Consider the following 14,000-nt stretch of genomic DNA (forward strand, 5'->3'; position numbering starts at 1 on the left):
TCTCTCTCACAGAATTTCCAGGCAGGCTTTCTGCTGGACCGGAGGACGCTTTCTTACCCTGACCTCGGGACCCCACAGGCTTCAAGGGACCTTCTGGACGACCAGGCTTCGATGGGTGTCCCGTTCCACGAGGAGGAGAGCAGCCCCACAGGATACCGCAGGGCGTCATACAGGAAACGCCCGAAGAGCCAGCACACTGCTGACATGTACGTGAAGTTGCCGTGGCCTAAGTTTTCTGTTCAGAGAAACAGACAGAGACAGTCAGGGGAAAAGTAGGTGGACACTGCCTGGAGCTCCGGCGTGGGCCTAGGTGAGAAGCTCGGGTGTGGGTCAGGCCTTGCATTCCTTTCTAAGACTTTCCAAGGGCAGGAGAAGACAGAGAGGCTGCTGGCTGGCTAGCAGAAAGCCAAAGGCCCTCTGGCCAGGCAAGGAGGCTTCCCCGCCACGTGCAGGGCCCTGAGAACCTAGGAATATTGATACCCCTCTGCAACACGTGAGGGGCAGAAAGGCTGCCGGCCCCATTCCACCCCCACCTACACTCTTACCCAGCATCCATCCCACTTAGCTCTGTGGAAGGGGACAAACAAGCACAGAGAATGTCCAGAAGAAAGGTATATTTTTTCTGGGTGGTTCATATCCAAGCTTATAGCCATGGTAATGAAGACAAGAACAAACAAGTGATGGGGAGTTTGGCCAAAAGGGAAAGCAACAGAAACCAAAACCAGCATTTCAGAATTCAGCACCATTGAGCTTATTCATTCATATAGCCCAGGAACCAACACAGACCAGAAATGGGTGATTTCCACATCAGAAGAAGGCTGCTGAACAGGGGAACAGGCACACACACAACTGGTGGGATCAACCCAACCCAACAGCTGTGAAAGAACCACGAGGTGTAAGTCACTGCCTTGGCTCATGAAAGATCCAAACAACGCATTTCTGGCTCTCAAAACATGCAAAGTGTGATAGGAGGAGTTAAAAACCAGTTTCAAATCAATTAAAATGGATTGAGTACCTACCAGGTGCCAGGGACTTCTAGATGATTGTGATATATAAAGGAAAAGGAAAAGGAAAGACATGGGACCTCTCTTCAGAGGTCTTCTATCCTACAGAATAAGACAAATATTCAGCAGAGTCAAATATATGGCAAAATATGGTTTCGTGCTTGAAGAAGTACAAAAGTGGGTTAAGGAGTTCTAACAGCAAAGTAAAGAATAGCAAATGAAAGGCAGATTGGAACACGCCCAGGAAAGGCGGACTTGTTCCCTGTGCTCTGGTCCTGCTCTGTGCCTGGGCTTTCCCTCACCTCGCTAAACCATTAGGATTTATTTCTGTATGCTCGGCGTCTGGGACCCAGTGTGGAGTCAGTGAATGTTTGTGGGCTGGTGTTGGGTGGCAGAGGTGGCTCAAATAAGGGTGGATTCACTGATGGGGAGGCAGAGGGAGAAGGCAATTAAGAGGGAAGGGAGGGAGGTGGGGAGACCTTGGGAGACAGGAGTGCAGTAAGCAGAGCTAGCATTCTGGGCAGAAGAAATAATACATACAGAGACATGCAGAACTGGAAAGCTTCCCGAGTATTTGAGTAGAGTATCAGTTACAGAAGGAGAATAGTTGGAGGGGAGGTTGGAGTAAAGAAAGTGGAAAGCCACTTGGAAAGGCGTGGGAATGAGCATGTGTGGTGGGGAGTAAAGGTGTCTCCAGTCTAAGGCCTGGACCCTGTGAGTGAACCATATGTGACTAAAGGGACATCACAGATGTTTTGAGAGTAAGGACCTGAAGAGGGGGCAACTGTCCTGAATCATCCAGAGAGGTCCAAGCTCAATATAAGAGTCTTTAAAATCAGAGACCCTGGAGACTTCCCTGGTGGTCCAGTGGTTGAGAATCTACCTTGCAACGCAGGGGACGCGGGTTCGATCCCTGGGTTGGGGAACTGAGATCCCAGGTGCCACAGAGCAACTAAGCCCATGAGCCAAAGTAGAGAAGCCTGTGTGCTGCAGTGAATACCCAGCATAGGCAAAAAAAAAAAAAGAAAGAAAATCAGAGACCTTTCCCAACCATAGTCAGAGACATGAGGACAGCAGAAGAGGCAGGAGAGACTTGAAATATGAGAGGGTCTTGACCTACCAGGCTCTTCCCCAGACACCTGGGTGGCCTCACCTCTGTCAAGTTATTATGGAAATGCTGCCTTTCTCAGGCGGGACCTCCATGGCCAGTCTTTCAGAGAGAAACCACCAGCCCACCCCAGCCCCAGCAGTACTGCCCCTGCACTGGATAAGTATTTTATGTAACTTATTTCTCAGCACGTACCACCATCTAACCTATCCCCTGATGTTCAAACATTCGAGTCTCTGAGTTCAGAGACTGAAAGGGAACCGATAGCAAGGTATAATATCTTATCCGAATCTAATTGATTCCTGAGTTTTGGAGGACATGCAGGAAGAGTTCCTAGACCAAAGGATTCATTAAAAAATTTTTACCCAAATCTTTTCAGTTCCTGAGTTCTTAAAGGGAAAGTTCAGACAGTGTGATACTGAATAGTACAATACTTCATTTACAACTTACTAGTTTTCTTATTCATTTTCTGTACTTTCCCACTAGACTGTAAGCTCCATCCAGGAGACCAGGCGTGCCTGCCTGCTTTATTCTCTGCCATCACCCCCAGCACTTAGGATAGCGCCGAGCACACAAAAGGCACCCAGATATTTGCTGAATGAATTAATACTTGAAAATGTAGGAGTAACTGAGGTTACCAAGGTAAAGCACGTACAGGTGAAAAAAGGGACTATAAACAGCCCAAGGGACCTCCCTTCGGGAGGAAGGGATTGGAGAAAGCAAAGAAACAGGCACGGTGCAGGGAGGGAGCATGAGGGAGAGGAAGCACCTCACAAGCGCAGAGGGAAGTGCAGCTTCTAGGAGCAGCGGTCAGCAGAGCCGATGCCACGGGCTGTCCAGGGCACATCACAGAAGAACAGGAGAAACCTTGGGGGAACCAGCTGTTGACCTGGACACAGCAGCCAGATCATAAAGGGTTAAAGAGTGGGAACAACAGAGGACAAGATGGTTGGAGGCATCACAAACTCAATGAACATAAGTCTGAGCAAACTCTGGGAGATGGTGAAGGGCAGGGAAACCAGGCATGCTGCAGTCCATAGGGACGTAGAGTCAGACGCGACTTAGAGAATGAATAACAGAGAGTGCACACGCAGGAAGGCAGTGAAAAGAATGGAAAGATGTTCTAAGAAGGTTTAACAAAGCAAAGGAGACAGGAGCGGTTCCAGGAGAAAGGGGTGTGTTTTGCTCAGCTTCGCCTGGTCTCCTTAAAGATAAGTGACGCCCTGAGGGTGGGGGACTGGGTCCTGATCACAGGTGCACCCTTGGGACCTAGAACAGAGACCGGTGCAGAGCAGCCTGGAGTAAAGGTTCCCTGCAGGCTGGACGGTGGGGTAAAAGGCTAAGAGGAGGCCCTGGAGAAGGTAAGAGCCTGCATCAGAGGCAGCCTGGAGGGAAACAGTCAGCTGTGTTCAGACACAGAAACGGAGGAAGAAAGAGGAAAGGAGAACGTCAGGTGCTGAGGAGATGCTGGCGGAGTTTGTGCTGAGTGGCTTCCGTGAGGCCAGTGAAGCTGGAGGAAGCACCATCTGCTCAGAGCAAGGGGGCAAGGTTCACCGTGGAGTCCTGGGAAGGAACGCATGAAACGAATACCATCAGGAAGTGGGTGGTGGTGGTTTGGTCGCTCAGTCGTGTCTGACTCTTGTGACCCCATGGACTGTAGCCCATCAGGCTCCTCTGTCCATGGGGTTTCCCAGCTAAGAATACTGGAGTGGGTTGCCATTTTCTACTCCAGGGGATCTTCCTGTCCCAGGGATCGAACCTGACTCTCCTACATTGCAAGCAGATTCTTTACCACTGACCACCAGGAGCCGGGGGCACTGGGGCGGGAGGGGGTGGGTGTCAATAAGAAGTGAGTAGAAGGATGGGCAAATTCTGACAGACACAACAGAACCCAATTCAGGCTCCCAGATGCCACAGAGGGCGCCACCACTCACAGAGGAGCTGGCATGTGCTCCAGCCGTCACTTACTCGAGGTGGGCTTAGACCATCGCAGGTCAACCTTGGCGAGGTCCTCCAGCTCCTGCTGAGCCTGGGTGGAAGACACGGAGAGGATGCGGACAGACTGATAGGCAGCCGTGTCCGACAGCTCGGCTGTGGCATTAAATACCTGGAAAAGAAGCAGGGACGTCATTTCTTACACCAGCCAAGTGGATGGTTGATGCTGCTGCTGCCCCCTCATAAATGCTACCGCACCCACCCACCCCCACCCCCGCCTTCAGCTCCTTCTGCACCTTCAGGATAGAGAAACCGAATGCATAATCGAAACCAATGATGGGCTGGTCGAGATCACCTGGATCCACTTTGACCCACAGACACTATGATGAGTCATATCCTCAAAGAAGGTGGGAACACCATGACATCTGCAATCTCAAGGACAAGTCTGTATTGGGTAAGAGGAGCTGTGGATGAGTTTGGGCTAAAAAAGGTCGACACCTTGAAAGTAAAATACTTCTATTCAGGAAAAGTATCCACTAAAGCCATGGCATTATCTTCTTTGAAAAAAAAAAATGAAGCTAAAAAGGCCATGGAGAGGTAGGTTTATGTAATCCATACCCCATAAGGGATGTGTATTAAAAAGAAACACAATTGAGAAACAATTTTTGAAAGCCTGAAACATCCTGAAATCAGCCTCAATACACTTATCTTCTCATCTCAGTCCTAGAAAATTGCCCAAGAAAAGCACAGCAGGCCCAGAAGTTTGGAAGGTGGGGTTCAGGATGATTGCTGAGATCAGTCCCAAGAAACCAGACAAAGAGAAGGGTCTATCCAAAGGCACATCACTTTTCCCCAAACAACTGGATGAAACCTCACCAGCTGCCAAGAATGTGACAGGACTGGCTTAGGGTTCCTCTGGACATGAATCTGTGTGCTACACCTAAGGGTTTCCTTGTAAACCTATCAAGCATCTTTCCTCTCAAGGCTCACACTTAAGTGCTATTTCCTTCAATCCTGATCGTTGAGTAGGCATGTTTTTGTTTGTTTTTTTTTTTTTAATGCGGTGGAAGAGGATGAATTGAGAGAGTAGCATTTACACTACCATGTGCAAAATAGGTACCTGGTGGGAAGCTGCTGTCCGGCACGGGGAGCCTAGCTCGGTGCTCTGTGATGACCTAGATGGGTGGATGGCAGGGGCAGCCTCAAAAGGGAGGGGATGTAAGTATACTTACAGGCGATTCTCCTTGTGCAACAGCAGACACAACATTTAAAGCATTATCCTCTAATTGAAAAAAAAAATTTTAATAAAAAAGAATGTGTCATAAAAATATTGTTTTGCTTTTTAATGAGTGTTTGTTTTTACTAGTCTCCTCTCCGCCCCTCTGGACAGTCTGGTGGTCCCAAAACAAAGGCCTAATAGGAGCCTCAAGAAGGCCAGTTATCATTGGCCTCAGGGAACCAGAGCTCCAGCTGAGACAAGACCGTGGAGGCCGCAGGAGGCCGGGCGGCTCTCCTTTGGCCGCTGGCCACGGGGCGTGCAGCTGGCTCGCCTTCCCTCCCACCCACCGCAGAGAATACAGCTGGCCCTGCAGCCCAGCGGGCAGGAGCAGCCGCAGTGCGCCCACAGAGCATGTCATTGAGATGCGCTGCCCCTGGAATCGCCTTTTGACTTGCCACGGAGCTTGCTGTGGCCAATAAGCCGGCCAGATGCAAAGGCAATGGCCCTTTGGTCCCAGTGGGAGCCGCAGCTTGTAGCGCTCCCTGGGTGACGTGGCTCTAGGCTGCCGGGGTTACAGGGCTTCCGCACACGGTCTCAGGAAAATTCCACAGGAAGTCTAGGCTTGCTCGTTCTGGATCTTGCCTGGCAAGTTTCATGCAGAATAAACACTGAAGACGAAGAACAGGCTAATGCACTCAGTATATTTTGGCAGGGAAGTTATTTTTCAGCGGCAAGTACCTGTAAAAAGTCACCTCCCTTGAAATTCAGTTCAGCACCGAGCGCTAAGGATCGTATGCTGCTTCCATGGAAACGGAGGATGAAACTGCTTTCGCTCCCTCCACCCACACCAGCTTCCGCACCGACTGGGAACTTCGGGGCCAGCTCGGGAGGTGGCGCGGTGACCCTTTGCTAACACTCCAGAGAATGGCAAGGCCAGCTGAACTGGGGGAGGGGGTGGCATCGTCCTCTATTGTTACCAGCACACACGGAACTGAATCCAAAGCACTGGCTGGAAAACTTCCATTTTCAAACTCACATGTGTGCAGTATTTCAAGCCAAAACTCAAAAGCCACAGAAAGTGTTAGCAAAAAATGGGGGTGGGGAGAATTCTTGCTGGACCTGATGACAATTACTTCTGAAATGGGTATCCTTTCCCAGGATCACCAGCCTTTAAAAAAAAAAAAAAAGAAAGAAAGAAAAAAATTTTGTTTTTTGTATTGGGGTATAGCTGATTAAGGAACAATGTTGTGATAGCTTCAGGCCAACGGAGCAAAGGGACTCAGCCATGCATATACATGTATCCATTCTCCCCCAGACTCCTCTCCCATCCAGGCAGCCTCCTAACACTGAGCAGAGTTCCCTGTGCTTACAGTAGGTCTCACCAAGCCATCTTTTTGATGGAAGCATTTCCTCGGGGATATTGGCAGCAAACTTAGGAATAAAGAGATTTCAGGAAGATTTTCATTTAAATGACACTTGGTTTCCCTGCTGATGAAAGGGGAAGCCTTCCTCCATCTGCTGAGATCAAATTTCATTTCATCAAACGCCTCGGTGTAATTATTTTCCTACCAAGTACTGAAATGAGGATGTAAATGAAGACCAAGGTATTTGAAGTCATTAGGGCTGCAGCGATGGGGAGAGCCCTCCACCTCTCTGGGGACCCATGGCTCACCATCAAACCAGCTGCTCGCCAGTGTTCATTTTGTAACCTTTACACCACATTCTTGAATTAATGAAGAAACGTCAAGAATCTATTTCCTCAGAGAGTCGTGGCATGGGGTCTGCACAGGGGAGCAAGGCACATGTGTGTGTGTGTGGGTGTGTGGTGTGTGCTCAGTCGCTCGGTTGTGTCCGAAGGGCAGTGATGGACTGTGTCATTATCGTGTATAATAACAGTTTACAAAATACTACCAGCTTGTGCAGTGAGGGTGTCAGTCACTCAGTCATGTCTAACTCTTTGCGGCCCCGTGGACTGGTAGCCCACACCAGGTTCCCCTGTCCCTGGGGTTTCCTAGGTAGGAACACTGGAGTGGGTTGCTCCCTTCTCCAGGAGATCTTTCCGACTTAGGGACTGAATCCGTGTCTCCTACATTGGCAGGCGGGTTCTTTACCATGGAGCTGCCAGGGAAGCGCCACCTTACCTTCTACCACATTACAACACGGCAGATTTAAAGATGAGAGAATAACTATAAATAAGCCAGTCATCATGCCTCCTGGGAATCTTTTATTGTACTGTGGCACCAGCCCTTCTCTTCTGGATTTTAATTTCCCAATTTGTAAAGCAGGAATGTGGGGACTGCTGAGATAGGGAAAACTGGGTTTCCCATCGAACACTGGCCATCTTCTTCTGAGCCTAACTAGAAATAGCCAAGTCTTAAGATGTACCCTGACTTAGAAGGTGACAGATGAGCATTTAGACTTTCCTCCATTTATAAACATCTCACTCGGTGTTATAAATAACACTTGATTTTAAAATTCCACTTTACCCTAACAACAAGATGGGCACACAATCTGCCATTTCCCTCATTTGACTGTGAAGAGTGGTTGGTTATACTGGAAATTTTGTCTCCCCAGAAATGTCACATGGAGGGAGAGAAGGGGAAAGAGGGAGGCACTGTGTGTGTGTGTGTGTGTGTGTGTGTGTGTGTGTGTGTTGGGAGTCTTCAGGGGAAGGGAGGAAAATGAATAAAGGAGGAGTCGTGTCAAGCATCTTTATGATCCAAAAACAAAGTTATACAGAGCGTTAAGAGACTAGAAAATTTGGCTTTTTGTACTGTCAGCACCTAAAATGCTGTCTTGCAGACTAAGCGCATGATTTTAAAACAAACAAAATTAACACTTGGCTTTTTCAGATGGAATCTTTTTTCTATTTTGCTGTATCTCAGAGCTTGTAGCCTTAGTTTGATATAGAAGATGCTTAAGAGTAAATTCCAGGCAGAAAAAATGTGTTCAGTCTTAACAATTAAACTGTGACTTAGCTTGACAGAAAATGGGATGAGATCCCTTGGCACAGAGTACAGTTGAGAACCTGACTGTGCAGATACAAACAGATCTGGTCCATGCCTCTCTGTGCAAACAGGGAACTGCAATTAAAGCATTAAGGAAAATACTGTTTTCCTTAATGAGTTAACAGCAATCCCACTTCTATATAAAACCATGCTTTCTATCAAGAGATGAAACTTTCATTTTGCTTCTATTCACTGATATTAAAATGGAGCCCAGTTAAGTCCAATTTAATAAACATTTAAATTAAAAAGGTTTCCATATATTTAAGCAGGGTACAAAGCAAGACTAAGTAAAATATTGGTTAGGAAGACATAAATGCAAGAATTTAGATTTTTAAATTAGAAAACTAATAATGAAAGGAAATAGATATGTCCAAAGTAGAATATTTTTAAAAGCATTAATTATTAACTGGTTTTTTTAAAAAAAGAAGCCAGAAGGGGCAGAAGCTACAGAAGCAAAACAAGAGATCTTAAATATGTGTAAGGGCTCAATTTTGCACATTTTTTTAAAAGATTAATTGAGATCATGGTCTAGTTCTAGAGTTTTTTTAAAAGTCAAACTTAACTATCCCTCAAAAATGAAGAAGTAGATGATGAAAAAAAGGCAAGAAAATAAAAATCAACTTGAGGAACTGAGTTTTAGAGAAAGAGCTACTAGGGAAGATAATAATCTTTTCAAGATCTTAACCTATTAATGGAAACAAATGTAAGTACATATCAAAGTATAAACATATTAGTTCTGATCCCTAATGCAAATTAAACTGTTTATTCCTAAGATTCTTATTTATATAATGTGCCTCTTTATTGTAAATTGAGCCTTTGATATATATTTAAGGTATCAGTTAAGTGAATATCAGTTTCTTGTTTTTATAACTTTGTCTTAAAAATTATAATTATTTCATGCTCGTTATAGAAAAATCAGATAATAAATACAAGCAAAGAAAAGCAACCCTAATTTCAAATATGTCAAAGACTTAATTCACATGAATTTCTCTGGAGGTCTGAAAGTGAGTAAAAAAAATATTTTCTAATCTCTCAGCAGTGTTTTAAGCTGATAAACTTTAAATATAACTATGAACTTGCTACTGTCCAGCTCTGATCCTAATATAAATGAAACAGCAATGGTTTCCCTTACTTTTATTTTTAAATCAGAGAGCTTGCACTAAACAAAGGAAGGACAATTCTGAGGCCCAAAAGCAAAAACCCCATACCACTTTCTCCAGAAATCCACTCCCTTTATTCTAGACTGTTTTTGTGTTCAATCAGAAAGCAGAGTTGTTTCCAGAAAGAAATCTCAGAGCCCCACGGCTTCTATTCTATCACTCTTGTCTTGCTAGAGTACCAGTAAACTATAAAGAAGCTTGCCTCCTTGATGACTTTTTCAAAGTCCTTTTCTTTAAAAATTTTTCTAATTTATGTTTGGCTGCACTGGGTCTTCACTGCTGTGCACGGGCTTTCTCTAGCTGTGGAGAGCAGGGACTACTCTCTAGTAGCGTGTATGTGGTGTGTGGGCTCATCATTGTGGTGGCTTCTCTTGAGAATGGGCTTCAGGGCAAGTGGCTAAAGTCAGTTGAGGCTCTTGGGACCTAGAGTACAAGCTCAATTGTTGTGGCTCACGGGCTTAGCTGCTCCACAGCATGTGGGATCTTCCCAGACCAGGGATCGAACTCGTGGCCCCTGCATTGGCTGGCAGATCCTCAACCACTGGACCACCAGGGAAGCCCTTTTGATGTCCTCTTTATCCTGCTTCACTTAAGAGACTCACTCATTATGTGTCAGACTCACTCACTGCTCTAATAGCAATGGAGGTAGGAACACTTCAAGTTGAGTTTCCTCACTGACAACATTTCAACAGGCTGGCATTCCCCGTTTGCACTTGATTTTCTGTTTACTGAGTATGCCCATCCCTACCTGGGAGCCCTTACAGTACTCTTCCTCCTGACCTTCTATCATGCTTAAACAGAGCCTAGTGAAACCTCTCTATAGCTACAATAAGGGAGAAAAAAAATGCTAGTTTTCAAAATTTAAGAAAAAATTAATCTACAAGGCCAAGACTAAAACAGAGAAAAATTGACACTAACAAAAGAAATTCTTGGAGGAGACTTACATGTCCCAACTTTGAAACTTACTACAAAGCGACAGTAATTCAACCAGTATGGTACTGCCATAAGGAGAGATATATAGACCAATGGAATAGACTAAAAAGCCAAGAAATAAATCCTCATATATATAGCCAAATGAATTTCTGAAAAAAGTGCCAAAACCATTCAGTAGGGGAAGAACCGTCTTTTCAACAATTGGTGCTGGGAGAACTGGATATCCACTAGCAAAAGAATGAAGTTAGACCCTCACCTTATACTATATATAAAAAAGTGATCAAAAAGACTCAAAGACCTAAACTTAACAGTTAAAACTAAAATATTCTCAGAAGAAACACTGGAAAAATCTTCATGTCACTTGACTTGGCAACAGTATCAAGAAGATGATACCAAAAGCATAAGCAACAACAAAAGAAAACACAGATAAACTGAACTTCATAAAAATTGAGAACTTTTATGTATCAAAGAACACCCTCAAAAAATGAAATGACAAACCAGAGAATGAGACAAAATATTTACAAATCATGCACCTGACAAGCAAGTAATACCTAGAAGATATAAATAATTGTTACAATTTAACAAAAAGCAACCCAATTCAAAAATGGGCAAAAGGGCTAAATAAACATTTTTCCAAATAAGACATACAAATGGCTAATAAGTACATGAAGTAATATTCAACATCACTAGTTGTTAGAGAAACACAAATCAAAACCATATTAGGATACCACTTCTTGCCTACTAATGTGGCTATAATCAGAATGGAACCTAATACCTGTCAGTGAGGATGCAGTGCAATTAAAACCTTTGTGTATTGCTAGTAGGAATGTAAAATGGTACAGCCACTGTGGAAAGTGGTTCGACAGGTCCTCAAAAGTTAAATATAGAACCCAGCAATTCCACTCATAGGCATATATCCAAAAGAACTGAAAGCAGGAACTGAAACAGATTATCTGTAAATCAATGTTCATAGCATTGATTTAATATTGCTATGAACATTGCTCACAATAGCCAAAAGGTGGAAACTACCCAGGTGTTCATCCACAGGTGAATGGATAAACAAAATGTGGTCTATACAATGGAATACAATTCAGCCATAAAAAGGGACAAAAGTTTGATATATACTACATGCATGGACCTCGAAAGCATGATCCTTAGAAAGATAAGTCAGATACAGAAGAATAACTATTGTACGATTCCACTTCTAGGAGGTACCGAGAAGAGGCAAATTCAGAGAGGGAAAGCAAGATAGAGGTTACCAGTGGCAGGAGGAAGGAGAAAGGGGGATTTATTGTTTAATGGGTACAAAGTAAACGTTAGAGATGATGATAGAGTTCTGGGGACAGATAGTGGTGACTGTGTACACAAAGCATTGTGAATATATTTAATGCTGCTGAACTGTACACTTACCAACAGTTAAAATGATAAACATTATGTTATATTCATTTTAACCACAGTTTTTAAAAGCATGTTTTAAAAACAAAGTTTCATAAACACCAAGTGATTTGCTCCAAGCCATACAACTAGTAAGAGGCAAAGCCAACATTCAGTCTCAATTTTTAAATCTCCATGGCAACAAAAGACAGCGTGTGTTAGCCGCTCAGCATCAAAACAAAATCTAATTGTTTTGCTCTCGTAGGCTGTCTCCAGAAGCTCATCTTCTAAGGCCATTCAAAAAGGAGAGTAACCTACATGGCCCTCAATGTGCTATTAAATCTCTGTTACCATCAGATACTGTCTAGCTTCTGCCTTTAGCCCAGGAAGGTGAGAAAGGAGCGCCCTCACACTGACAGCATACTGGCCGTGACTAACAAAGCCAGATCTGGGGTCACATTCACATCCTGGCTCCACAGTTATGCTGTGACCTTAGGCAGGAACCTAACCTCAGTTGGACCAGTGTCCTCATCTGTGGGATATGCATGTCTTATAAGTATTCACCCTATGAAGTTGTTAAACTGAATTAATTAGCACATGCAGAGAAAGCACTTAGAACAGATCTTGGCTTCTACCTCCTTCTCCTCCTCGCCCCTTTCCTCTTCCATCTTTTTCTTCTTCATCATCAACATTATTATCACTGAGACTTTGCAAATTACCTGTGAAACTGTCATCTTCATGTTACTTTGCCCACTGCAAAGCCAGACGTCTCCAAACAAGACATCATGAACTCTCTGAGTGAAGTTTATCCTCCCAAGAGTCTGCTGTGCCATCACTTCATAAGGTCCACCAGGCTTCATAGGATCCAGTACCACCGTCCAGGTGTTAGAGTCTGCTGAAATAATAACAAGGCTCCAAGGAATTAATGACTCATTCCACCAAAATGAAACTGAAGCCTAGAGTCATGCATCAGACTTATCTGTGGCAATTCCCCTCTTCTGTGATGAACTGGATCCAAAGCTATGAAAACCAGCCAAATTTTAGACATGTCAACAGAAATAACAATAGCAGCAGCGTGGCTCTCTTTAATCTGTACCAATCCCTCCTTACTTTTAACTGAAGCATTTATAAGAAAAATAAATCACCCAGTTATAATCCTAAGTGAGGACAGACAAAAATACAGATATTAAATGCAAGGGATTTTAATACAAAAACGCAAGATGGAAATTCTTACTATACCACCAAACTGTCAAAATCAACATAATCATAATCTAATAGATTTACAGTGCCCCAAACTAACTTGTAACTATCCAATCAAATGTGAGCACAGGTTAGAAAAAACCACTCATCATCTGAAACTTACTTGATGGTACCATCCTTGTCATCAACACCCCCACCTCTTCCCCGTGTTGGTCTTGGGGATTAAAAACACCAGTGGTTCTGGGCTCTTCTATCTACAGTTAAACAGGTGAGTGGATAAACTGACACAACGAATTAGTAGGAGGCAAATAAATGCATCTCTCTTTGAAGAAGATATTTGTACTTGCCCAATTAATTATTTTCACAGAGTTATTTACCAGTCTTAATGTTTTCAGACTCAATTAAGGAGATGAAAAGCCATCCAAGGCCCTATTTCAGAAATTCAGAGCATATTCCTTAGGAACCACCCCCCTACCACCTTCCCACCTCTCACCCACTCATACCACCACCACTGCCAACATCATACTCAGAAACTTAGGAAGAATATCTTCCAAGAGGCAAAATTATGCCTAGGAGAACCAAACCACACGAATAAAGTTGAAGAAGTGGAAGGAGAAAACAGATAAAATAGAGACATGATCATTTTAAAAGAAATACTCTTGGCATAATGTTGAAGAATATGGACTGATTGATAATTTGTGCCCATCAGATCAATGTCAATTCAAAGGGAAGGAATGGCAAGAACTGCAAATGAGGCATCCTAAGGTTATTGTTGTTGTTGTTGTTGAGTCCACTAAGTCATGTCCGACTCTTTTGTGACCCCATGGACCCGCCAGGCTCCTATGTCCACAGAATCCTCCAGGCAAGAATACTGGAGTGGGTCGTCATTCCTTCTCATGCCATTCCTTCTCAGGGGATCTTCCTGACCCAGGGATTGAACCCATGTCTCCTGGTTGGCAAGAGGATTCTTTACCATCTGAGCCACCTGGGAAGCCAAGGTTATTGTACCAACCAGAAAAAAAAATATCAATTATAAAAATACTAAAAAACAAAAATACT

General features: G+C 44.1%; 1 protein-coding gene across 12 annotated transcripts in view; it reads right to left on the reverse strand.

Annotated features, from left to right (window-relative positions):
* Positions 1–14,000, reverse strand: part of SIAE (sialic acid acetylesterase) — a 36,844-nt gene that overhangs the window by 10,731 nt on the left and 12,113 nt on the right. For 9 of the 12 annotated variants that reach the window (XM_070457318.1, XM_070457319.1, XM_070457317.1 and 6 more), the window contains 3 exons: positions 12,461–12,636; positions 4,081–4,219; positions 58–235 (listed from right to left, as the gene is read on the reverse strand). In XM_070457318.1, the coding sequence (XP_070313419.1) occupies positions 58–235; positions 4,081–4,219; positions 12,461–12,636 (493 nt within the window). Of the gene's footprint in view, positions 1–57; positions 236–4,080; positions 4,220–12,460; positions 12,637–13,104; positions 13,414–14,000 lie in introns of those variants that run through there. The other 3 variants (XM_070457315.1, XM_070457325.1, XM_070457323.1) reach the window with 2 other exon arrangements.

The sequence above is a fragment of the Odocoileus virginianus genome, chromosome 28, assembly GCF_023699985.2.
Source record: "Odocoileus virginianus isolate 20LAN1187 ecotype Illinois chromosome 28, Ovbor_1.2, whole genome shotgun sequence".
In the NCBI taxonomy this organism is placed as follows: Eukaryota; Metazoa; Chordata; class Mammalia; order Artiodactyla; family Cervidae; genus Odocoileus; species Odocoileus virginianus.